Source organism: Corvus hawaiiensis, chromosome 1 (genome assembly GCF_020740725.1).
Source record: "Corvus hawaiiensis isolate bCorHaw1 chromosome 1, bCorHaw1.pri.cur, whole genome shotgun sequence".
Taxonomy (NCBI): domain Eukaryota; kingdom Metazoa; phylum Chordata; class Aves; order Passeriformes; family Corvidae; genus Corvus; species Corvus hawaiiensis.
Window position 1 is genome coordinate 89,122,936 of NC_063213.1, and position 27,004 is coordinate 89,149,939.

The window sequence follows — 27,004 nt, forward strand, 5'->3', positions numbered from 1 at the left end:
TGAATATTGGCACTGGGGTTGTGTTTCTTTAAAAAACAAAACTAAATTTCGGTAAGATCGGTAGTTTGGATTACCTACCTAAAGGTGACTGGGGAGAATTAAGTGACCACTGAAATAGAAGTTAGAAGTTAAGTTGAGGGGATGTTTAAAATAAGACATAGGTTGCATCCCTTATCTGCAGTAGAAGTAGGCTTGCTAAGTGTTCTTACAGGTTGCTGACCTATCTTTTAGATGTGGTTGCTTAGTTTCCATAAGCACTTTTTTCAGTGACAGGAGATAAAAGTTTTAGAGTTTCAGAGAAGTAATTTGCAAGACTAGAGTGGAGAAACAGCAGCCCTTAATGACAAACACAAAAAAGCAAAGTCAAATGGTCAGTGCATTTTGTTCCCCTGTGTTGTACCTGTTCTATGAGAATAATGCTTATTTGACCCATTTTTATAACAAATTTATAACTTCTCTGTACTTGAGCAATAAATATACCTCTTTCATATAGTGACTTATTGACTGCAGCCTCAGATACCATAGTATAGAGTTACTCAGTTTGTACCTAAAAGAATATTAGACTTCACAGCTCACTGTTGACATTCAGAGCGGCAGAAACACTTGAAGGCTTCCACCTTTTAAATTGACTTATCAGATATGTGAATATAAATCCTGGCTTTTCCAACAGATTGAACAGGTTGTAGTTTGTACTTTGCTCCTCCTTGTAAAATAAAGATAAACTTTTGCTTCAATTCATCACATTTTATAGCATTGTTTGTCATTCAAGATACTTTTGTTTTGAAACAAGGTAATAAAAATGTTACAGATTTTATATTTTTTTTTCCATTTCACCCTTATTGTTTGTGAAGGGTGAACTTTTTTTAGCTTTCACTCTGCAACCTACCCATTAGTTTTTATTTGAAAGGGGGGAAAAAAAGGTATATATGTATGAGATACCACAAGATACCAGGTACTTAATACCCTTGAGGTGCATTTTGAATTCCTCATTATAAAAACATTGGGAGAAGATACTGGTCTTGACTAGCTAGGACTTGCTGTTGTTTGTGTGACTTTTAGCCAGAATGTTCCTGGCTATTGCCAGCCAAAAACTTCATACTGTTAATCAAAATGAATGGATCTATCTGTGTCATCCTCAGAAGAACAAGTTTTGCAGGTATGTAAAACCTTGTGCAAACATCTGAGATGATGGGAAATTATAAAGGGAATAATCAGTGCTCTAACTTGAACTGAAGTTTTTTGAAGGACAGCTGTAGATTGGCAAGTGACTTTTCTGTAGTGCATTCTGCAGTAGATACTTCCTTTGCTTTGATCAGGAGTTTGCTGGAATAAAAAGAAAACCTGGATATAAGAAATTGATGTAGGAAATACTGATACTGTAGTGCCTGTTTACATCAGTAATAGCAGTGAGATTTTTCAAATTCAAACTGCCTTTTCTGCAATCCCTAATTTCCAACAGTAATATTGTTACTGTTTAAGTTTTTTTTTAAATCTGATGTTTGCGTCGGTAGACAATAAATTTAAAGATTTTTCTTTTTTATCTGTATTTTCAATACAAAGCAGAACTGCAAACCCTGCTTGTATCTCTCCTACAGTTAGAAACTTGCTTTTGAAATTACTTGTTGAGCTCTAAATAGGAACATAAGACCACACTGAGTGACAGGTAGTCATTCTAGGCAGACTAGACATCGGTCTTTCTCTCTGGGAGTTACTAAAGAAACATTGTAATCTAGTTCAAAAAACCCTTGATGTTATGTATGGAAAGGGAGAGGGAAGGGAGGATGTTGGAAAGCTCTGTTCCAGAACTTGAGATTACTTGTATAAAAAAACTGAATGAAAATAGGTTGCTTTAGTTAATGTCTTCTGGTTGTTTCATTTAATAGGAAAATAAGCCAGTGTGTATTTGAAGATAGTTGTAGTTGACTCAAAAGCTGTGCTCCTTAAGAGTTCTCTTTAAATAGTGTCCAAATTAAAGCCTCTGTTGTTAGGCTGATACTCAAAAGTTGTTTTAAAACAACTTCTACAGTTTTAAATTGTATTTATTTTAATGTTTCTGCTGTCACTAAGATCTAGAAACTTTATTATAAATAAGGGTTTTTTTGTCTAACGAGCTTCTGTATTAAAAGGAAGCACTATGCTTGAGTTACACTTTACTATGACCTATAACAATCATTACATTTTTTTGCTCCATTTCTGATAATGGTTTGCCTGGTTGATTGGAAGGGCTAATGAGAACTGCTTTTAGAAATCTCTGGTAGAAGAAAGAAGAGAAATGGCTAGAACATCAGCTTGCTTTTTCTCTCAGCCTCTCTGAAACAACACAAAACAGATTTTATTCTATTGCAGGCTTCTGATGTTTTCACTCAAAACTACTCCAGTGCTTACAGAAGAAGCCAATTGTGTAAAATCTGATGTAGAACATAGTGGCACTCATGCTGTTCTGGACAGCTGATACTTTTTTGGAGAATTTGAATGTACACAGCAAGGAAGCAGTCTTCAGGTGGACAGCAAGTAGCTGTGAGTTGGCATGTGTGCATCCAGTTACTGTAGATCTTGGGCAGAGTGCTCACATTTACCCCTGTTCTCACTTCTGCATAAGAAAATAATTCATCATCTTATGTAATGGTCTGAGGTGGCAAATATTTTCAGAGCCTGTTAATGTATCACCTTTTGTTATGTTGTATTTTAACGTCAGCATAGGGGAAAGTAAGAAATGTTAATTTCCACAAACTAATTAGTAAGTATAGGTGCCATTTTTATGACAAAAACCTGTTTGCATTTAAAAAAAAAAACATGAGTGAAATATTCCTCTTTTGGAGTTGACATTTTGTAGTGTGTAAGAACAGTGCACTTTCAGTGTGGGGATTTTTTTTGTTTGGTTGTTTTTGGGTGGGGTTTTTTTGTTCTTTTTTTTTTCTTTTTTTTTTTCTTTAAACCCAGAGCTTTAATTGAAATTTGTCTACTATTAAGCCCATCACTTATGGGCAAAATATCACGGGAAATAAGAAGAACATTCAAGAATACATGTGAATATTGCATGACAGATCAGAATAATTTTTAGTTTTAATAATTTTGTTGTAAGAATTGGGCTCATGAATAGAAATGAAAGAGTTCATAGTCAAACTGCTTTAATCAGAAACGAAAGCTATTCTGTTTTCCTAGTTTGAATTCATTATGATCTTCTGTAATGGTCCTACTAAACTAGCCACAGGGTTTATTGTGACTGTTGCAGACAACTTCCATCTCTTCAGCTATGGCTAATTGCAGAGGGCAGAAATACTCTTCAGTAGGACTCAGTGAAACTGAATTTTACAAATCAAAACCAGCAAAGCACCACAGTTGCACTAATGTCTTAGTTAAACCTGGGGAATTTACTTCAAAATATCCAGACTTTTACAATAAAATCAGCTAATCCTCATTCCTAAAAAGCTTAGAGAACAGTAGGCCACTTCATGGTGCAGTAGGTCAAGAGCACCAGCTGAGAAAAGATGAAAACTGTTAAGGAACATAGTTCTTAGCTGGACTGTGCTGAAAAACCCAGTTCTTAAAAACTATCTTTCTGTTAAAGCTTATTGATGAAATACAGAACATTGAGTAATGTTCCCTTTCAGCTAGTAGCAACTGCAATTAGTTAATACTGGCCTGATTCTGAAAATTAATCTCCAAGATTAATGATAGCCTTTTTTCCTAGAGAATCTAGTCTGGAAGGCTTGCCTCCATGCTGAAACACATGATGAGGTGTGAATCAAAAGAGGGTGGAATGGGAGGAGGAGAACTGGACTTTCACATGATGGTACAGCTACTTGCAGAAGTATTTATTCTTGTATTGATTGGAAACTGAGATTTTATGATCATGTAGACACATGCCCACTGGTTTTTTTTGTGGTTGGGTTGGGTTTTTTTTATTTTGGGTGGGTGGGGTTTTTTGTGTGGTTTTTTGTTTTTGTGGGGGTTTTTCTCCTTTTTTTTTTTTTGCTGGCACCCTATTTCAAAATGTGTTAAGAAGCTGGGTTATTTTCTTCATACCTGGATTTCTCTCATTGATTGGGGTATCGCACATGTGTCTTCAGAGTGGGGTGAACGGCTTGGAAAGTGTGAGTTGAGGTTGAGGACAATGTTGAAACACCAGCTCTCTGACTGTTCTTTGAAGTTGAGTCAGTAGTTATTCTGGGGGGTGTGATGTTAGAGTAGTTGAATGCTGTTTTAGCAGCAGTGAGGGAACAATGTATCTCACAGCTGTAGTGCTTGCTGAGAATTTGTTTCTTAGCCAGGAAGAAATGGAAGTCAAAGGAGTGCTCACCACCACCTGATAAGTGTATACCATGGTCCTTGCCTTAAAACTTTATTTTAAACCAAAGGAATAGCCAGAGTACATTTACTTTTGCATTTGACTGAAGCAGATGTGAAGTTTTTCAGTTCTTCCAAAAGTAAAAAAAAATACTGTATTTGTCTAGCTTGGAGTTGGTAAAGTTTTTCCACTGCCAAAGTTTGGAGTGCTGTGGAGTAAAATTAATGGAAATAAGGAGAAGCAGAATGTAGAGAAACAACACAGGATGATGTATAAATCCTGTAAATGAACTCCTGTGTTGTCTTAGAATTTCATTTTATTTATATAGTTTGAAGATGTATCTCTGACATAAAAAATGCATGAAGTTGACTTTACTAGAGAGGGCAAAACATTTTTCTAATATTTCTCAGTTATTGCTGGCAGTGATTGGCAGAAGAGGAGGGAGTGAATTGCTGTTACATAGGGCTTACAGGTATTGTCCGATTTCCTGGGAGGCTTGACTGTTGCAGTTACATTGCCAGTCATATCAGTTCTTTCCTTTGGCCAGGAAGCAATCCTAATTATTTAGCTCTTGCAAGTTTGATAAAATTACTTCTGTGAATATGTAAAGAGAAGAGAGGCCCAGAGAAATGCTGCAGTAGCTCTTCTCCCCTCAGTCCATGCTAGTCAGCCTATGGAGCATGGAACCAGCCATAACTTCCACTGCTCTTTGCCACAACAATAGTTAGGTGACGTAGAAGACATCAAAGAATAGTGGGGTGGAAAGGGGAGAGTTGGAGGGTGCACACTGGCTGGGAGCTACTGTGGGATAGAGAATTGGACTAACTGGGATGGAGATGGGACATTTGGCTGTTTGTTTAGAGGAACCAGGTCACATCATAGTTCACTGAATGGTCTTTTACCGCTGTGCTGCCCCATCTTGAATAAATGGTACTGCTGTGGGTGTAAAATTGTTGTCTGTAATGATAGCATTGAAATTGTTTCTTTGAAAGTAAGGAATCTAAGGAGACAGTGTTTGAGGTATTCTCTCCAATACCACTAGCTGTTTTATTTTGTTGCCTGATTCACTATTAAATTCTTCAGTTTTTTCACAAAAACATCTTTGTTTAATTTTCTTCATCTGTGAAACTGACATCACAGCAGGTTCTTACATTCTGACTGGGTTTGTAATTTAGAAATATATTATGAATTTGAATTGATTATAAAACCCCTCAACCTTATGCACACTAGTATGATAACCCTATTATCTAATAGAGTACATCCCTCCATCACAAATAGAAGAAAAATCTGATGTTAAAACTTTTTGAGATTGAAGATGATGTTCAGAATTTGGAATGAGATGGTATATATTTCAGTGGAAACATTTGAAACATTTTGTTAGTGTCAAAAAGGAATTTTGATTACTTCTTTTTCTGCACTTCTGTGCTACCAAACTGAAAAGGATACACCTTAAGTCAGTGCAATGAGAATGGTATTTTTGAGGGGCATAGGTAGGAGAGGAATGTATTACCAAGTTTTAGACAGAGACAAGTATGTTACATTTTGGTTAATGGGGGAAATAAGGACTCTGATGAGATAAAGTGCTGTTAAGAACATTATCTGGCCCAAATAATCTCTCCCTGAATCAGGCTTATTTCTCAAGGCAAGAGATGCACTCTCCCTCTGTAGTTGAGTTTGTTTTCCATAGTATACACATAATTTTTAAATGGGGGTGAGAGAGGAAGCTGAGAAGTAGGAGAAATGCCACAAGCTTTCTAAAATAATTGTGGGCATTACTGTAGCTATGCACCAGAGGGCTGGGATATTAATCAGTATTTTGTGATTTAGCACAAATCCTGAAGTATTTAAAACTATTCTGTGCATCTCTTGATTTAAGTATAGGCTGGTGTTAACAAATGGATAGAAATCACTGTAAAATTAAGCTTTAGATCTTCCCAGAATTTAGACATTTCCCTCTGTATTTTGGTGGGATTTTTTTCATTCCTCCCCATGCATCCAGACCAGATTTTTTATGTTACCCTGTAAATGTGTGGAGAATCGGCTTTGTAGTCAGAACATGCTACAGTTTTAAAGCTTGGCTGGAAGCAGAATTTGGGGTAGAAAATGTGTAGTGGCTGCTTAGTTACTTATGACATTGAAAGACAGTTTTGAAAAACAGAATTGAAAGTTGGAGATAAGCATTGAGTTCTGAGTTCTGCCCTTCAAAAGACCTTTATTTTAAGGTCACTTCTAAAAATAGAACTTTAACAACATGTCAAAAATAGCAATAAAATAATGTGAAGTGGGCTGGAGAATCAAGATTTACATCTGACTGTGGTCCTACAGGTTAAGTAGATGCTTATTGGGCTCTATTTCCTCAAGTGTTAGGTTCTCATTACCACTTTCCATTCCTAATTATGTATTTCTTCCTTTGTTTCTCTTCAGTCAGTATCAAAGGTTCATTTTACTCCAGCCCAAATACTTCATTGGACAGCAAAGGAAGTAGAGGGACGTCATTGTTTGTTGTTACCACAGTTATTTATGCCTTTAAACAGTTCTCACATTTTATGTGGAACACTGAGCTCCTTATAACTTCCTTAAAGACAAGCCTCAGAACTGTCATGTTCTCAGTAAATGTGAGCCCTTTGATCCTGAAGAAGGTAGAAGGCAGGAGACAGCAGACGGTGTAACTCCCCCGAGTGTTACACTTGGCAATGTTTCAAACACAGAGTTTTGATGTAATTTATTTCTAGGTTGCTAGTAGCTACCAGAGTAGGAGGAATGATTCTGCAAAGGCAGTAGATATGAAATCAGTCATTTTCTGCATCACATCCCTATTTGCTATATATAATGACCCATTGCTTTATTTCTTTTTTTGTGCACTATCATTTATTCTGCATTCTCCTCAAACCATGGTCACTAAGAGACCACTGAGAGCATTGCATTCATAGAGAATCTCCTTTTTCTTTGCATCCCTCCACCTTGTCTTTGCTGTCCTACACATCCAGACTCAACAGTGAAAGCTGGTGCTTTTCATTGCCCAAGATTTCAGAGAATCAAGGTGAAGCCCAGCTTACATTCTAGATATGTTCTAGAAACATGGAATTTTCCATCTTAAGTTACCTGTTTTCTAATGCAGGTAATTGACATCCTTCAGCTGTAGTGAACCATGGGCAAAAGGTGGTAGCTCAAAAGGCCAGCATATTCGATAGCTAAATTTGGCAAGCTGTGCCATCATCAACTTTATTTTGGAGTATTTGTCATCCAGAGGAAATCAGGGGTTTTTTTAAATTGATACTCAGCACATAGCTTCCAGACATACCTGTTTAGTCTTACTCATCTATGATTCCATAATAACCAGTGTGAGAGATGCTGGATGAGTGCCAGTAGATCATGGTTTCCTCTTTCCTCATTTTCTTTCTTCTGCTGACACAACTTCTGTTGTGGTGATTTTTGTTGCTGCTGTTGTTTTTTAAAATGGTGGGACATCAAACAGTCTTTAGTTTTAGAGTATTTAAATCTAGGAGCTGTACCACTGTAATTAGCATTGTATACACTGTTTAAACAAAACAATTTAGCATGTCATCTTGAAAGCCAGACATTTCTTGTATTTGCTGTCAGAGGTCATGTAGTGAATAGAGTGCCATTTCCAGTAGAGAAACGCATCATTTGGCATAGGATGATGTTAGATGCAACCTCTGTAGAGAGAATTCAATTCTGTCTGTGTGTATACCTGTCGTTTGCTCTCTTGTGATAACACAACTACTGTGCTTAGTTCATCTGAAGATGAAGGAATGGAAAGTCCCTATTTATAACCTTACCTGTGGAAGAAATCAAACATTCTTGCTCAGTCAATGTTACCTCAAAGACTTTTATCCTCAGGCTGAAAGATTGTGGAATAAAGTAGTGATGCAGGTGCACACCCAAAGCAGAAGGTACAGTCACTACATACAGGTTTGGTTTTGAGAACCTGCCTGAGCTTTTTCAGACAACACCTTCTTCTTAAGAAGCAGCAATTCCTGCTTTTCTGGATTTCTTCTTGTACGATAGTGCTGTCTTAGAACACAGCAGCAAGAAATTTAACATGACTAGGCTATGCTTCAGACAGTAGTCTTTAAAACACTGCTCCTTTGGTTTCCTGGCTAGCTTCTCACCTGTAATTTATATGGCTTGTTAATGCATTCCCTTGCTGCAGTGCATGTAGATTGAAGTCATCCAAATGTCATTGAAAATTTAATGTGCAGTCTTCTACATCTGCTTTGTACCCATGCTCTCAGCATTTCTAGAAAGGAGCACCCTGAAACTTCTTTATCTTACGGTTGATTAGTGTCTTCTGCCTTATGCAAAGAGAGGAATCCAGGCCAGTTTTCTGGAAGACCAAGATCTTCCTTTTTTCCCAGTCCACACTCCAGTAGAGTTGTTACGCTTTGTGCTTAGTCCTTGAGTCCTAGAAGGATGCTGCTTTATTATTTGGCTAATCAGTGTTACTAATATTGGATCATGCAACTGCTTTTAAACCAGTTGAAAATTATTGTGTTGATCCATATGTAAACCACAAAAATATTACTAGCAATTTTTTTTTTTCAAATCTAACAGTTTAAGATAGAGAAGATTCCTGTCACTGCTGACTAGGAACATCTCACTCCGTTCATGTCCTCTGCGCTCTGTGTGTGCGTGTACAACTCGGCAAATATTCTAGCCCCAAACTGTTGAAGACATGTTGAATAGTAGCTGCTGTACTCAGTGGAAAATTAATGTTCTTCTCATGCAGCATGATCAGAAAAAGTGTACATGCTCAATGGCAGCTGTAGGTTTCAACCTTGTGTTTCTGTGAAATAGTAAGCAATAATTCTTAGGCTTCTGAGAGTAAATCCATACATGGGCTGTAGAATAATCTTGGTCACTTCAGCTTCAGGTTTGGATTTGCCTGAAAGTATTCATTGTCTTCTGGAGTCTGAATAGCTATCATCCAGTTAGGTATATAACTAAAAGAGCAAGAGAGTTTACAGAAGCTACTCTTAAAAATACCAGGAGTAATAAAGACTGATGTTCGTAATGTAGGTTTTACAATCTTCAGTTACAAAATGGTGAGCACAAACTCCAGATTTGCATATTTCAAAGTAATTCATAAAGGCTTACCATTTAAATATCTATTTTCTAATTTAAGAAATCATTATTGTATTCTATGATTCAAAATCTAGAGCATATTCTCCATGTGAGCTAGTGCCCGAGTTTCAGTAGGAGATTGCTAGAAAATACTGAATTTCATTAGAGCTCCAGTAAAAGCAAAGCTACTCATGAAAAACATGCACGCAGACAAACTGTTGTGAGGGTTAGTAGGCAGTGGGAGTTAGTGCTGCAGTGGGAGGAAGGGATACTCTGCAATTCTGAGAATGCTGTGGGGTCCAGAGTCTCCCTGAAATAATTTCCTCAGGAGACATGTTCTTCATGTCCCTCAAAATGTTTAATGGCAGACAAGCTTTTTCTTATGCTGCTGCATACAGATGTACTTGTTAAAGCATGTTGCTCCTTTTTTCATGGCACACGAGTGATTGAAAATGGTTTTTCTTCCAACATTGGGGTACCTAGTCTGCTTTTATGTAATATCACACAGCTTTTGCCATGGTGCACAATGAACTTCCTCCTCCAAATTTCAGTTCATTTGGAAACATAATGAAATATGCCCTACACAGTTGCAGCTTTCCACCTACACATGAATGACTGTGAGGAGGGTTTTTTTGCTGGTTTTATTTGGTCCTGTGGTCTTGACTCTTCTTGATAACGTAGCTGTGAGCAAGTCACTTTCCCTCAACAGCAGCAAAAACATGATTTTGTTCTTTTTAGCTGTGAAAGTGGATGACAGATGTGTCCTCTCTGCACCATCAGCAGGTACTTGCCCTCTCAGTAGGGGCTCCTCTTGCTATGCTATTGCACCATCAAAGACCTGCTAGAGACGGCTGGGAGTCACTGAGGGACTCATTTGGGCTGTTGTGCCCTCCAGCTTGTGGTGCCTGGCTAGCTTTGGTTTGAGGGGTGTCAACAGAGAAACTACCTTTTACTTTGCAAGGCAAGCCCTTTAAAAAAAAAATCTAAAAATTTGGAATGCATGGTGAGTTGTATGGTTACTCTTTAAGATGGTATCTTAAGTTTGGGTGTGAGTCTTTATATTTTATTGTAAGTCATGGCCAAATCATAAGTAATTTACCACGTGTACCTTGGATTTAGTGCTGTTCGTTGTCACGTTTCCTGCCCTATATGGGGAAATGTTGCTGCTTTGCATGACATTGCACTGCAGAGTGACGGAAAGGTGGCACACTCAGGTCTGTTACTCAATCCATCTACCTCATGGCAGGCTGGAAACATATGCCCAGAGGGCATTTGTGTAGTTCTTCATAAACAGACACTCTAGCCTGCCACAGATCATGCCCAGCACACCAGAAATCTTAAAACAGGTCCTGGCGGGCGGGTTTTGCTGTGCCAGCTAGTCAGTCCAGTTCTTGCCTGAGCATGAGCTGCAGGTTCAGACCTGCTGGAAGCATGAGTCTATGGAGAGACCAGCCTTAAAGGTTTATTGAGCAAGTAGGGATAGACAATTAATAAAAAAGTTCTTAAATTGCTATACTAGCCCTGTGTACTGGATTTGTATTCAATTCAGTTTGCCACCATGGTAAACCCTTTTCTGCAGCAGGAGTGCTGTTTCCATTGCTACTTCAGGTCTTGTTTTCTGAGGGAATTGGAAGCAGCTCACCAGTGATATGAGATTGACATCATTACTTTGCAATTTGGACATCAAATCTGCTAAAACCCTGCTTTTCTAAAACATTGTAAGGAAAACCAACTTTTTAAATGAGAAGTTGTACAGGTTCTTATTTTAGGCTGTACAAATGGAAGTAGAGGCTGAGGTTTTCTCTAGAACTCTCGGTACAAATTTAAAGCAGTATCAAGTTTGTGAGAGTGGATTTAGTGTGAATAAGAGAGAAGATTGGACTGTCTGTCATACAGGAAACCCAGGGTAATGAACTTGGTGAAAATATACCCAAGTGACTTGCATTCTGACATTCAAGAAGCACATGGCAAAAAAAGGGAATTTAAGTGATTTACTACTTTGAATAATTCTATTTCTTTTGACACTGTGTAAACATGAAGAATGAAGGAATTTTTTGCATTATTTGCTTTTTCCCCCCAGTAACAAGTCTACTGAATTACTCATGATTTTGTTTGTAAATATCTTAGTAGTAAATTACTGTAACAACATTTAACTTACTGTGTTTGCCTCATGACCTGATCTTCCAAGGTCATTTCATCCACAATTGGATAGGAATATAGACATACAAAATGGAAAACCCCACAGATACTCCTAGAGCTCTATATAAATCAGGATAATGATTTTAAAGATCATTTTAGTAAAGTATAGATGACTTGAATGCATGAAAGATGCTTTTAAAAGCTAAGACAGATTGAAATGATGTCACAGCACCAAGCCTAATGAGTACAAGATGTGTTTGGACAATACTCTCAGGACATGGTGTGACTCTTGGGGTGGCCCTATGCAGGGGCAGGAGTTGGACTCAGTGATCCCTGTGGGTCCTTTCCAACTCAGCATTTTCTGTAATTCCGTGATTGCTAACTCCTGATACATGTTTTATCAGTAGATCACAGAAAGATGTGCATTAGTAGGGTTATTGCAATCTGTAGGGTTTTGGGAGCAAAATAGTTCATAATGGGAAAGAAAAGTTGAGAAAAACACTACAAATGTCTTCCGTGTTCTTTTTAATGTTGTTTACTTGTTCTATGTTCTGCTTTCTCTCTAGACCTTTTTTTTCCTCTGGTTGCTCATAATTTCTTCCCTGACAACCTCTTTTAACACCTTTCTTACTATAAAATAAAACCAGCTATTTGAGCAATTTGGAATTGGGTAAATAATGTAAAAAACATGTGGGCGTGCCAAATTTGCTGCCTGAAATTGGTTGATTGATAAGGGACTTTTTCATTATGAATTTTTCTTGGAATTGTTCAGTGCTCTCTGTTGGTACCACTTTGTTAAGGCAAGTTTTTCTAGTCACACTGTTTTAATACTAAAGCTTGAGAGTAAGCACTTTCTTTAAAAGCACTTTTCTCTATAATTCTTTAAATTATAGAATTTGTATCTATGCACATTTTTCGAAAATTTAGATTATGATTCTCTCTTGTTGGTCATGGGAGAGGTGCAGTTGTTTGCTTGCTTCATGCATAGTAGAGTTTTCACTGGAGGTATTCCCACAGGGCATATGAGGGGCAAGTGAATTAGAGTATCTACTGCTGCTGTATAGTTCTCCTTTCCAACTTTACCTTTCTTATGTTCCCATCCCTGTTCCTGAACACTGCATTTGAAGTATCTATTTCACACAAAATGAGAGAAAAACACAAAAATCACTATGTAGCGTATCAACAGTTTGTCTTACAGAATTATTATCGTTAGTCATGTAAACTATATTTTCAATTCTCAGTTGACACTGAGCATATTCAGCTATCATTAAGCAAATCAGGCTTGTGAATACTTATCTTTGAGCTGTAACTTAATTCTCCTCTTGAGAATCCGTGTATCTAAAATGGGTGGTTCAACCTACTTAATGAAACTGTGAGAATGAGTTGACAAGTGTAATGTGAAACTGTCTAGCTGATAAAATTCATTAGCGTGTACACATATTGGATGGCCCACAGCATTTCTTGACCTCTTTTGAGAACTATTCTTTAAAAAATCTTCAAAAACCACATTCTCTTCAAGTGAGACTGTTCTGAAATTGTAAGGTGGCTGTCTTTCGCAGCTTTCTTTGGGCTGGATAGGAATAATTAATGAACTTGGAAAAGACAGACATGAATCATTAAAAAAAAGAGTAGTTGGAAGAGTTTCTTCAAAATGTCCAAGATGAGCTTTGTGCAGATAGACCCTACACTGATAGATGATTTAAATGAACAAGGTCACCAGTGTGTGCTCACCTGGAGCAGAAATTTGGGGTCCTGTATCTGCATTGCCTTTATTTATTTCACCCTGAATAAAGCTAATACAGGTCACTAGAATGCTTTGAATAAAACAGTTCTCATTTTCTTTCTTTCTTAACCCACAGGTTAGCACGGAGTGGTTCTATACTGCGTTTGCAATATATATGTTACCTTGGTTTAAGATCTCTGCTGCTTGGATTAGACTGCCACTAGTGCTTAGCCTTGTTACAATAAAACTAGGTTTTATGTTCTACATTATGTACATCTGTCTTTGACAAAGGAAGAAGATCTGGGAAAGTTGTAACCTGGCTAGCAATAGATAAATCCCTACCTAGTGACCTGCAGTGTTAACTTTCATTCTCAGAGTCACTTTCATCTTTAAAATAAGTACATGTAATCTTGGCTTTACAGCAGTTTCATACTTTAAAATGTCCATTTGTGTCTGCTAAATAATGCTTTTTGCAGTCCACATTTTTGTGGTTCAACACTTAACAGAATTAGGTTGAGAAAGATGAGTTGCACATGCGAAATCTGAAGTTGGATCGGAGACTGTTGTAATGACCTACAGGCAAGGGATGCATGAAATGAGGAATGCATGTCTGACACACAATTTTTACAGTTCATCTGTTAAGTACAGTAAATATTTGAGCCTGAAGACTTTACACAACTGTTTGTAAATGCATTGTTAAAAGCATGCTTTTCTAATAGACCATCCAAATTTTTCAGTAGTTTTACATTCTTCTAAAATTAAACACTGATACCCTTTAATTTGGATTTCCTGTAGATCATTTGTGAGTAGGTGAAACTTCAAGAAGCTATCTATAAGATTCTAGCCATTAAAATTTTTTTATTTTCTTATTTTCAAAACTGTTCTGCTTTATCCTTTGTGTGTCTGTATGGAGTAGCAACTTCAGTATGTGAGCAAAATTGCTCAGAATTGTTCCGAAGTACTTGATTACTTATCATCAAAAGTTCTCCAAAGCTTCGTTCTGTCAGCCAGTATTTGAAACTTAAGAATTCAGTATAATTTAAGCATCTCTTGGAAGTGTATAGCTTTGAGTTTATTACAATGGCTAAATAAATGCTGTATCAGATAATGAAACACAAGGAGACCAAGCTTAACCTCAGGCAGGCATCTTTTATTTCAGCTGCTGCTCATATCTGCCATCCTGGAATGCTTTAAATTACATCATATTCCCATAGAGATTGTCTAATTAAATCAATGTCTGTATATAGTAATTTATTTTATAAATTACTCTTCATCACCCCCGACCTTTTATGATTATGGGGAGATAAATATAAGTCAGCCTGGTAATATCCCTGCTAATTAAGCTCACTTGTAGAATTGTCAGGATTGGAAGAGACCTTCAAGACCATCCAGCCCGACCATCCAGCCCAACCATCCACCCAGCCACTACCACTGTAACCCCTAAACCACATCACCCACTATCAGATCCAGGTGCCTCTTGAATGCTTCCAGGGATGGAGACTCCACCACCTCCCTGAAGGCTTGCAAGTCCTGTTTTCTTTTCTTCTACTTTTCCAAACACTGAGCAACTTTTTGGCAGCACAGTCTTCAACAGAAAGGCTAAGGACAAGTTTATAATAAAAAAATCTTTAAAAATTACCTTTGAGATTAAGTAATTTATGTTCTTTCTCAAATTATTATGAAATGGGGAAATCCTTTTTTCTAAGGGGACATGCATTTTCATGTACTAATGAAAATGAGCCTCAATTTAATGAAATTACAAGCTTTTGGAAAAATCTTACTTTTAATATGCTCATCAGCAATTACTTAAAACATTGCTAACTTCTGTGAAAATCTCTGTTAGAGTTTTCCAGCTTTTGCTAAAATAGACTTCTGCAATTGCAACCATGTACAGTTGTTCTCTAGGCTGATCATGAGCTGCTTGGCCACTTGCTCTTTGTGATGTGAGAACAAATAACTTCTTCCATGGGTGGGTTGTCCATGGCTCCCATGAGTCTTAAGTAATGGGGAGATGGGAGTGATGGGTTTGAATGCAAAACTTGAACAAGTTTATATGGAACTTGCAGCAGAGGCTGTGGAGATCAAGAAGAGATCCAGGACTAGACATTACAGTAAAGAATGGACTAGAAGATCACCTGGCTGAGAAGGGAGTGACCAGCCAGAAGGGTGTAATATCATGTGGGACTGAAATGAACTGGAATTCATTTGGACTAAGAGAATGGAAGCAAAAACTGGTATGAGGTGATCTGATGAAGATATTATATAGGTGGAGAATAGGAACAGGCCAAGTATAGGACTGGGGAGAAACAGGTGTGACCAGAGCCAGAACTATAGACAGAATGATAAATGGAGACCAGGATCGGAGAGGGAGAAATTTAGATACAGAATCAGAAAAGCTAGAATGGGAAGAGGCAGGCAAAAACAAGTTGTATTTGTATTGTATCTGAATACAGCTGTGATAGGAGTGTGAGAGGCATTGAACATCCTTGCTGGACAAAAGTTGGTTCTAGGAGCAATGTTCCAGGAATGGAGATGGAGACCAGGAGTCAAGGCTGCAATGAATGAGATTTGAGATACTGCTTTAGGCTGGAAGGAGCTGGACAAAAATTGCATTTTCAAGAAATGGGAAGAATAATTTGTGGCCACTGTGAAGGACTTTGCATTTCTGATAATCACTCTTCAGATGGGAAATGTCCTGATAAAATGCTTTGTTCCTGTCTGCTACTATACCAGTGAGGAATTTGTGATTTGAAGGTCTGCAGTGTATTCCAGTCTGTACCACAGCATAACAGTTGATGGTAGACAAAGTCGCATAATCAGACTTTCCCCAGATGGTCACTAATTTAGTTTGTGGATTTCAAACTTCTGAGTTCATTGCTTCCTATTGCTTCGTTTGCAGACAAGCTGAGGAGTCTCTAATACTTTATTGACTTAATAACTTAATTTAGAAAATTTGCTTTGCAGTGTTAAGTTCTTGGAAACGGTAACTACCAAGAAAAATGGGATACCCAGAATTAGAGGATGCATTTCATTTTCATCTGTCAGCTCAAAGAAGGTCTCTGAAGAAAAAATTGTGTTTTGTAATGGAGAAGCTTGATATTAGAACACCTCTGAGAATATTAGTAAATCTATGCACAGAATAATGTGTACAGTAAGTAATGCATGGGGCAGTGCATAGAACAAAAAGGAATGAACAAAGCAGTCACCAGGTAGTTGCTGATTGCTTCAGTGCTATTTACTTAGTTCAAAACGTGGCAAGACCAAATGCAAAACAGTTAGATATTATCATATCTAAAAAGTTGAAGCTTTCTTCCAGAAATCTGTTTTCTAGGAAGTAGGTAATGTGCAATGGAAAGTTAGCCAAGTCTGTCCTTTCCTAAGCTTGTCATAACTGTCATTTGTTCTTCTACCGTGTGTGTGAAGCTTATGGATGTTGGTTCAGTATCTTAAATTAAAGTTATTTCAGGGGTTTTTTTATCCTAAACTGGTAAATAAGTTGATCTTTTAATCATACTGCTGACAAATGTTAGCCACACCAAATTTTTAAAGACAGCACCAAATTTAACCCGCTCATCTGTTTTCCAAGGTAATAGTGAGGCTTATCTGAGTCCTGTAAGTCTAGTTGTCAGTCTTCCTTGCAGAAAAATATCCAGACTGGGTGAGGCATGTGATTTTAGCAAGGTAGAGTCTATAAACAAATACTGTGATTCTGAACTTCAGGATCTAGATGTCAGGCTGTCACATGACATTTGCTTTCATCTGGACCTTTGAAGATTTCTAGTAGTTTCTGCACTGTTGGACACAGTGCAGGAGAAGCCTTTTCTCTGTGATGCAGCTCTGACATCTGCACCTGAAACTGAAGGCTGGAATGGGCCTAGAAAGTCAGAGATCTCAGTTTTAAATATTCTGTACTTACAGGCCATGGATGCAAAAGCCTTTTAAGCCTTTTGGGTTTTGTTTTTCTGTATTGAAGTATTGATTTCTACTTTACCTTTCTGTAGCTAACAAGGATGCAGATTAAATACTGGTCTTTCCTGCAAACCTTTTATTCTTGCTTTGCTATACATATTCTACCACAGTATTTTGGTGCATTCCATAGCCTCGGTGATCGGATGAAGGTTCAAAGTCATATCAATGTTATAAAGGGAAAGCATATCCATGAAGTTTCAGGTTTTTTATCTGTCCCACCTTCCTATTGTAGAACATCTCTATAAAGATCTATTTTAGTTGGAAGGGAATATATTCTCTGCAGTGCACAGCCTGTTTGACCTGCCCACATTTTTATTATTTATGATTTCTGTAGTGTCTAATCAAAAATTATTTTGCTTTTTTGCCTGGTACTGATTTGATAGAGAATCACTATTAATCTAGGTGCTGAATCCATGTGTTGTTAGCATTGCTTTCACAAAATATTCATCTACACTGTCAAATAATGGAAACCGTAGTAATTGGTGGCAGTCTAATGAGCAAAAGAAGTTCTAATTATCTCATAAACCTGCTTTTGACTGGAAATACAAAAAAATATTGCCTGAAAGTAGTGTTAGCTTAAGCCACTGGGGAAATTGAAGAGACTTTAATTCCATACGTCAGGTTGCCAATATATCCCAAGAGTAAGGTTCTCCATAGGTAGGAAGAAATGCAAATTGAGCTCAGAGTAACAAAAGAAAGCAGCATACTTCCACCTCTCCTTGACTCTTAGAAGTAAGTAGCTCAAATCTTGCCTCATTTATACAAGGATAATTAGAAATTTATCTTAAAATCAGCATAGTGAAAATGAAATTTTAAGTCTCCATGAGGATTTCCACAGTTAAAAGTGTCAAAAATAGGATTAAGTTGTTACTTGGTTGTGTAATGTCCAGCATTTCTAATGGAGCAATGATACTAGAAATAACACCTAGATATCCCAATTCCTGCTCCTTTGCTTTCATTAAGTCACACTCTCAACATATACGCTGAGGAAAAAGGTTATAGGTACATGTGCATGCTATTATGATAGTAAAAATACAGTGAGCGCTGTTGATAATGAGTACTTAATACTTGTATTCCAGCAGTCCAGGACTACTTAGGTAATGCCAGGACTGAAATAACAGCCTCAAAAATACACAAGCAAACCCTTTCAGAAGAGACTAGTGGTTTTAAATAGAATCAAACTGTGAACAGCAGCTGCCTTGAAAATACCTCAAAACTGCTGAGTCACTGTGCTTGAAAATCAGCCCTCTTTTGAACTTGCTCACCAGTAATAAACACTGGACATCTCCAGTGATTTTTAGAATAGTTTCAAGAGTGTCATGGGAAATGGGGTGCTCTGGATAGGTGAATAATTTTTCTGCTTGTGGGGGAGGATTCCTGTGAACATCTAACCTGCAGTTTCAGATCTCGCATATGCTTTGGATTACCAAAATTGGATTAAAACTGTATTCTGTACCTTATACTGCATCAATAATATAATCAACTATAAAACCTTACTTTTTTTAAATTTACTCTAGTTTGTCAGTAAAAACTTGGAGCAAATTTTCTCACAGTTTCCTATTTCTGAGAAGGCTTAAGGAAAAAATTGACTCCCAAGAGTGCATTATGCCAGAGATGTTGGTGAGAGGAAGATGACTGTTTTATGTGGGAGACAGAATTTATGAGGAACATTTTCTTTAGTGAGGAAAAGGAACCTACTGTTAGTAGTATTGATCAAGCTGATAGTCACTAGGCAACAAGTCCCAGGCAGAATTTATATGGAAAATGCTGGATGTCAGAAATGCAGTGTTGTTATGGAAATGATTTATTATCAGCTAAAGGGAACTTTAAAGGAGTCAAGCAACTGACAATCTAATATAAGGCACTTTTCAGGTTTTGGAGTAAAGTCTAGCAAGAATATAGCTGCTGAGTCTGTCACTAAGTGGCTGTGTGTTTGCCTAGCTTCAGGCTTCAAGCTTATGGTGGGATACTGATTTGTTGCTTTACATTTCTCATTGATAGAGAATAAACTTGGACAGGAATCAGATCTTTACAAGAATTAACTGCAGGAGGGATTTTACAGTTAGTATATTTTATGATTTTTTAGGCCTTTTGAGTGTATTGATTCTGCTTACAGTTCTGCTCATCCTCTTCTCTACAGTAGTAAATCTTTCACAGTGGAGGCCAGATCTCCTATCTTCCTCAATATCCTCATTGCCCAGTGATCAGTCTCCAGGCATCCTGCTTCTGAAAATAGGGATTCTGGTTGACTAATATTCTGTATAGCACCAAATTGGTTGTTTTTGTAAACAATGACACCTGAAGCTGGTCTTTTCCTCTGGCATTAAAATCTATTCCCTAAAATAATAGTCAGGAGTCTCTGCAACTTGGGCTAAAATGCATAGTGAAAATGCCTGTGATTGGCCTTTTATGTGCTGGCAAAAGACTACAAGTCTTGCACAGAGTCCGGTCAGTGAGGCCTCTGGATGCTGCTGTAAAATCAGATATGAAACAGTACAGTATTTGTGGCCTTTGGGCATTACTGTAAGGATACAGTGTCGGATACAGACCTTCATTTCCACAGCCATGTCCTGAAGTCACTTGCACCGAAGAGAACATTTTGGACAAGTGTGAGCAAGTGATGGTTTTTGTAGGCCCAAGGGACTCACAGGTGTAAGACTTCTTTGGCCATCAGAATTCTAAAATGAATGCTGCTTTTACCCTGTGTACTGTTACCAAGTGTTTACAGTTCCACTGACTGGGTATCTCTAGTATTTTCACTGTGTTTAGTATCTCATAAGAATCTGCATATAATATTTGATTTTGAAATATAAATTATACTGAGGAATTGATGGTCCTTATTCAGGGACACTTTTTTCTTTCTTCTATGTAAAGATTTGATAATTTTTTTTTTAGCTACCCATTACCTTCTCATTAAGAATTTAAGGTATCCCATGGTTCTCTTACTGCCCTTGGTAAGAAGGTCATGCTGCTGCCTTAGTACTTGCAAACTTTTTTAAAGTGTGTGTTGGACCTTGTCCAATAATCTTGATCATGTCCCAATTATCTAATGTTTTTTACTATATTTTTCTACTGTATTGGGTTCTACTACCAAAAGGTCTTTTCATTGTTCTTCCTTATTACTCCATGTTATTAACAGTATAGTAACGTGGTTGAAAATTATGTTTAGAGCTCATACATAAACATCATGATTGTTACCTTTTATAGACACAAAGTGCTTTGCACAGTGTTTTCATACTTGCTGGAACAAATATAAAAGTGTTTATATTTGTCACTGTTGCAGGATGATGTAGAATTTTCCCCCACTGTTATTTAAAAGTTGTTATAATCATGAGATCTTGGTTATCCATGGGCCAATTATCCAAGCTGTAGATTACCTGTGTGTTGTTACTTCCAGCCATTCCCAGGCTGCAGCAAAACCTGCAGCCACACTAGAAAGCATCTACATTTGATGTGTTGTGAATTGTGGTATTTTTGCATGAAGCACTGCTTTGCCTGCTAGGGCTTAGTTTCTTCTGCTTTCCACAGTTTCCAAGTATTTGAAATTTAAATATTCCTGTGAATTATACCATAATCTTATTATATTTTGAAATAACTGTTTTCATTTTATAGAAGCTGGTATTCTTCTCCATTATGTCTTGTGTTCTTAATAGGTGACCACTAACTATATTCTAGTACACTGATTTACAGTGTTAAACTTTATTCAGATAATGTTGTTTCAAGTGAAAAGTGCCTCATAATCATTAAATATGAAATTGTGAGTGGTTTGACCTGTATTCCAATACAATATGAAATCCTAAGTTCCCAATTCAAAATGTTTCTGAAAACCCAGGGTTAAATCCATAAACGTACCAAGGAAATACGGTTTTTTATTATAAAATTTAATACAAAATACTTCTCATTGGTCAGTTTGTTGGGGCCAGTTAGGCCTGGTTATTGGTATTTGGTTGGTTTTTATTATTTCAGCAGTATGAGATGAAAGTAACAAGTTTGACGTCAGTCAGTTTTTCCTCCCAGCCTCTGTTATTGATAGTAGAATATGTGTATCAACTATCCTTAATTAAGTTTTAAGCATAATCCCGTTCTGCTAGTTACATGGAGAAGAGCCTGTGGTTGTGTTAGCTGGGATTGTCTTCCTTGTTTAGCATTTATGTTCTTGGAATTCAAAGCAAAATAATCCCATGGCTATGCTTTTGAAGTTTGTTGCTGGGAAAATGCTAGAGCTGATACCTCTGCCTCCAAATACCCAGATCTCTGGGTTCTCCAGAGGCTGTTGATCTAACTTGCAGAAGGAATACTTCATTTGGGAAATGTCAAGTGCAGTGAGTAGTAGGGGTGGTAGTAGCAAAAGAACCTCATATTGAATTCTTCTGCATTACAGGAGTACAAACGCAAGTTAGCCAGAGTGTCCCAAGTACGGAAAGAACTCAGGTCACGGATCCAGAACCTGCCTGATCTCTCTCGACTTCCCAACGTCACGGGCAGCCACGTACACCTACCGTTTGCAGGAGACATCTACAGCGATGATTGATTAGCAGAACATCCCCCCATAACCTCTGCTTTTCTGTGAAATGAGGGGTAGGCCAGACCGATCGGTACTCTTGTAGTATTATTTTTGTATATTGTTGCAGAGTGTCAGTAAAAATACTTTAATAATTTATAAAAAATCGTTTAAAAAGTTGATTTGTTTACTATTTTATTGGCGAGTGAACATAAGGGTACATTTATAAAAGTGGCATCTGTGTCTGTTACATTGAAGAATGAATAATTATCTTTTGTAAAGATTTTAGTTGGGTGCCCTGTAAAAAACCATACTAAGATTTTTCTTATGTACCCTGTATTTAATGTAGATCAACATATAATCAAAACATAATTCTAACTTGAGACATTTCCGTTGCTAGTGAGGAAGTGAAATGTGGAAATCACAGGCTTATGTTTGCGAGAAGGTCGATGCAATTTAATGCAAAGTTAAAAGTGATCTTACTGTCCATGACATTTAAATTACCCACTCCCAAAACAATGTGGGGTTTTTTAAGTAAATCCTAATAACCCATGTTCTATTGGAAAATATAAATCACGTTACACTGAGCAGATCTTCAAATGACTCAAAATACTGCAATATTTTTGTACACTTTAGAAGTCAGCATGTAGAAAGTGTACAATTGACCAGTTTAATTATGTTTTGAAATAGTAGCTTTTTACAGCTGCTTAGTTTCTAAATCGAGGGACCATTCATTTGTAATCTAATCCCTTTCTGGAACATCTATTTCCATCTAAAAAGGTTAATCCCAGAAATGTGAAGCCATTTTACAGTTTTAATTAAATTGAAAGGTCATTCTCTAAACTGTCTCAATTGCTAAGTGCCCATTATTAAAGTTTGATAATGTACCATCCATACATGCAGCAAGATGATGGTTTAGCTGTACTGCACATCCACTGAGAAACCCTGGAGGCCAGCATGGGCTACCACCTCCCCACCTTCACCTGCTCCAGCAAATATTTCTAGATCTCGATTGTCTTTTTTCTCACACAACAGGAGGATACAGTTCAGACCTGTGTGTAAGTCAAACAGCAGAAAATTATTGCCCAGTTAAAAACTGTTGCATGGCATAAATGTGGTATTTGTCTGGAAACAGCTGAATTTGTGAAGAATCCTTGTTTTCCATACTGTGCATCAGCTTTTAAGTTCACTTAAAAAGTTAAAGGTACAGACAGGCATTTAGCACATTGGCAGAAAGTTTAGGCTTTTCAATCCATTGGAATGAGCCATGTAATTGTTGAGTGATTTTAAAAATGCCTACCTGTACGTTTGGCATTTAGATTACCTTAAAAACCTGGGCTGCAAGTGTTTTGAGTTGGCTATATCATAGGAGTATTTCATGATTGCATTTTGTTCATGGTTTTGCACTTGTCGGGCATTGTCTTGTACCAGTTAAGTTCACAGTTTACAAGTTTATAGACCTCACATGAAAGCAAATTTTTTACAAAAAGCTGTTCTTTTTTTCAAAATTCAAAATCGTCCTGGAGTAAAATTGTTGAAGATAGTTATCTGTCACTTGTTACTGGCTTCTACAGGGCTAATCACTAGAGTACTTGTAGGATGTGAATGGAGAATAATCATTCTTTTTAAAATAGATACACTTGGACATAAGCATCTCAGTCCACTTATCTCTTCTTGTGGAAGTCGCCATGAATTAGACCTCAGTTAAGTAGGGAAAAAACCTGGAAAGATAAAAATACAAGCTGTTGACATAGCAGTCCATAGCATGCAGTGTAGAATACTGATTTCCTAAAAAAAATTCTGACTGACAAGTAGGAATGCTCAAAATAGTTCATCAGAACTCACTAGCTGCCCAAAGATTTCTAAGTTTCAAGTGGCAATTTTCCACTCCATAGGAAAAAAAAGAGCTGACTATATTGAATCCAGAGGATTTAGTTCCTTTCGTTTAAGTGTAATATGCAAAATTAAGTAACACTTATTGGCATCTTTTCAGTGTAGATTCTTGATAAGAAAATGTTCTGATACAATTTTAATGTTTTAAGTATGTCTGCTCTAGTATGTTAAACTCATCCCATAAATTCTTACACGCATGTATGTGCATTGCAGTTGCAGTTAAAGCTCAGTTTTGCTAAAGAATAGCACCAAATTTGTGATAAATATTAAACCAGTTTAATCTATTAAAAATTACAAAACAAATCATAAAACAAGAAGTATAAATAGTGTGTTCATGGTTGAATTCCATCCATTGAAAACTTAATTTATGCCCAGAGGTGATTATTAGTGCATTGACAAGGCTTATTTGACTGCGGTCAAAGATCTGTCTTGGATACTCAGAATCATAGGGAACTAAGCTTAAACAATCTTTTGCTGCCTGAATTGAAAATAGTTATAATAATAAAATTGAATGCTGAATTTTCTTGATCTCTCAAAGGTTTTAAAAAAGACATGACACTTATTTCACTGGATTTGGTTTTCCTATTCATAACTCCTAGTGATAACATTGCTTATCTACAGGTAATGTAGAACTGATAAAAGAATGAGGAAGAAACCTCAACTTTTTCTTGATGTATATAAGTTTTAATTTTGAGAGAGTGTTATTTTCTGGATATATTTTTCTTTATTACTGTGAAATTGTTTACTGCAAGGAGTTTTCCATAGCTGGGGTTTTGGAAATTATCCCACAATATTTGGAAAAGAGGACTTGTTAAAGGCAAAGGTCACTCTTATAGTAAGTGTCATATATTAATGGCTGAATGGTATGTTGGGGGTTTTTTTATTTATATCGGAAAGGCATCAGGTATCAAGTAGTTAGGAGATTTATATTGTAACTGTAATAGCATAGCAGGAGATAGCATGGTACGGTACAAATGCAGCCCTGTAGTGTCAAAAAATACCTCCAAATTCTCAGGTTCCAAAGCTTAATGTACGTACTTCTGACATCTCAGGAAGAAAAAGAGGCTGGGCGGGGAAGGGTAGGGAGCCGAGGAGACAAAAAGGAGAACATGCCTGGGTGGAAAGGTAAAGCAAACCACATGTCAGCTTCTGTCAAAACAGAAATAACTGTGAGGCTGGGCAGCACGATGTTTTATCTGTAGGTGGGATTGCACCACAGAACTGCTTTGGGGTGTTGCCACCCCAGGAAAGAAAATGTGTGGGTATATATACCCTGCTTACCTCTTCTGATGTGGTCTGACTCTAGGCAAACCAGAATGCCTGCCCTACAAAAGGCACAATTGTAAAATATCTGAACATTTTTCATCTAATAATAAAAGCATAATAATTAGATTATTTGCTTCACTATATTGCACTTTTATTGAGTGTTCTCTGAAAAAAAGCAAAGAGATTCCTGCAGCACTTTGCCATATGAGAATGCTTACCTTGGAGGTCACTGGGACTGCTTGTATATTCTAGTGTTTGCAGGCTCAAGCTGTGTTTTTTGCAGAATGTTTTGAAAGATATCAGGAATACTACCCCACTTCTGTGGTTTTAAAAATAAATGTGAAGTCCTTAGTTACAAAAATTACCATTCTTAGAAATTTTGTTTCATTGCTTCTTTTGGAAATTAGACTACAGCCTGCAGTAATATTAGCTTGTCTGATTCACTGTTAATGTTTGTATTAATACATTAAAGCGCCTCTGTTAATCCCTAGCAACACAACCCAAACGACATGCTTATTATGTATTTTATCCGAGTAGTCTTCCGAGTGTCAAACTGAGAGCTTTCATGATGATGAAATTACATTCCTGTTTACCTGAAGTTTAGAAAAGACATTGTGTTAGCACTTGCACAGACTAATGCTGCTCTCACAAATCAGTGGTAACTCAGTCTGGTACTTCGATGAGGACCCAAAATACATTTGTAGGATACAGTAGCCAGCAGTGCAGATGACCATGGAGGATGTGGAAATCATACATAGGCTTGGTTGGCCCTCTGCAGAAGAGCCTTTTGAAATGTAAGGAAATAGATCTGTGGGTGTGGGGTTTTTTCAGTGGGAAAATCAGTGAAAACCAGCACGTCTAAAATTTGATGGTGACATTTACAAATACTTAGGCCAGTTCTGCTCATTACATATAATCACAGTGACTCTTCCTGCAAGTAAAGAAAGCAGACTCAAACATAGTGTCTGAAGTGGAATTTTTTCCTAATGAATGACCAATTTTGTCTCAGCTCCTATTTCAGTGTGTCATTTATCTTGATTAAGTAGTAAATCTCTTCCATCGTGTTATTTAGGAATCTAATTCTGATTTCATATTTACAATAGTTAAAGTATCCTACCTAAGCATGATGTTTTTGTGGGAATTTGCTGACGTTCAATAGCACTCATTACTTGTTTGCAACAGAAATAGACTCATTTGTTAAAAGCTAACAAGAAAAGTTTGAAATGTAAAGATGTTTCATTATTGTGCTTTTCTGACAGAACCTGTAATCCTTGTGTAATTTATGTCCTCAGAATAACACCTGTATGTACGCTCTTTCATATTTAATAAAACATTGTTGTAAAAACATCTTTGATAATGTTCATTGCTTGCCTACTCAATCTCATGGTGGGAAATGGCTTTCATGTAAACTGCTCCTTATACTCAGGAATCAACCAAGATCTCATAGTGATGCTGCTGAAGAAATGATTGATACTAATTTTGAGGTTTATTACTCTTATTTTGTGTGACAGTTTTCAGTGAGGAGGCAATGCATTCAAGGGTCTGAGGGTCCTATCTCTAGAACTGTAAATTTAGTTGAGCTGGTTACTTTAAAACACACTTTGTAACATTTTCAGTGTGGTATGACACAAGTACTGCCAGTGATACACATGCCATTGCCCAGTAGAATTTGTGTGAGCTGGGAAATAACTCTCACTTCTATAATCAAATGCCTCTTTGCAGGGCTGTGTGCTTGACAGAGACCTTCTTTTCTTGCTTCACAAAGTCTGGCTGAAGTTCTGCCCTCTCTGAAATCGGTGAGGGCTTTTCCTCTCTCGAGTTGTTGTTCCAGCTCTTCAAACACAAGCCACTAACATGGCCTGGCAGTGGTCTGGAGGGGAGCTCAGCAAGTCTTTCGCAGCCAACAGTTAGCCTTCAGTGTTCAATCAGGTACAGGAAGGTAACATGTCCTGAAGGGAAGAATGCATGACACGCATAAATGTGTGTAATATATGTCTACATGGAAGCCTCTGATGTGTGGGTATGTATGTAAATACCTATATACATTTAATGTATAGAGGTAAGTTTATACATATGCGTGTCTGTTTTTCAATACACCAATTCTGTGAAAGTCCAGTTAACAGGAAAAACAGACTCTATT

General features: G+C 37.2%; 1 protein-coding gene across 1 annotated transcript in view; it reads left to right on the forward strand.

The window, feature by feature from the left end:
• Window positions 1–26,211, forward strand: part of RPRD1A (regulation of nuclear pre-mRNA domain containing 1A) — a 44,081-nt gene extending 17,870 nt beyond the window's left edge. Inside the window, exon 7 of the mRNA XM_048312969.1 lies at window positions 21,586–26,211. Coding sequence (XP_048168926.1) covers window positions 21,586–21,735 — 150 coding nt within the window. The 3' untranslated portion in view covers window positions 21,736–26,211. The remainder of the gene's footprint in view (window positions 1–21,585) is intronic.
• The last annotated feature ends 793 nt before the right edge of the window (window positions 26,212–27,004 follow it).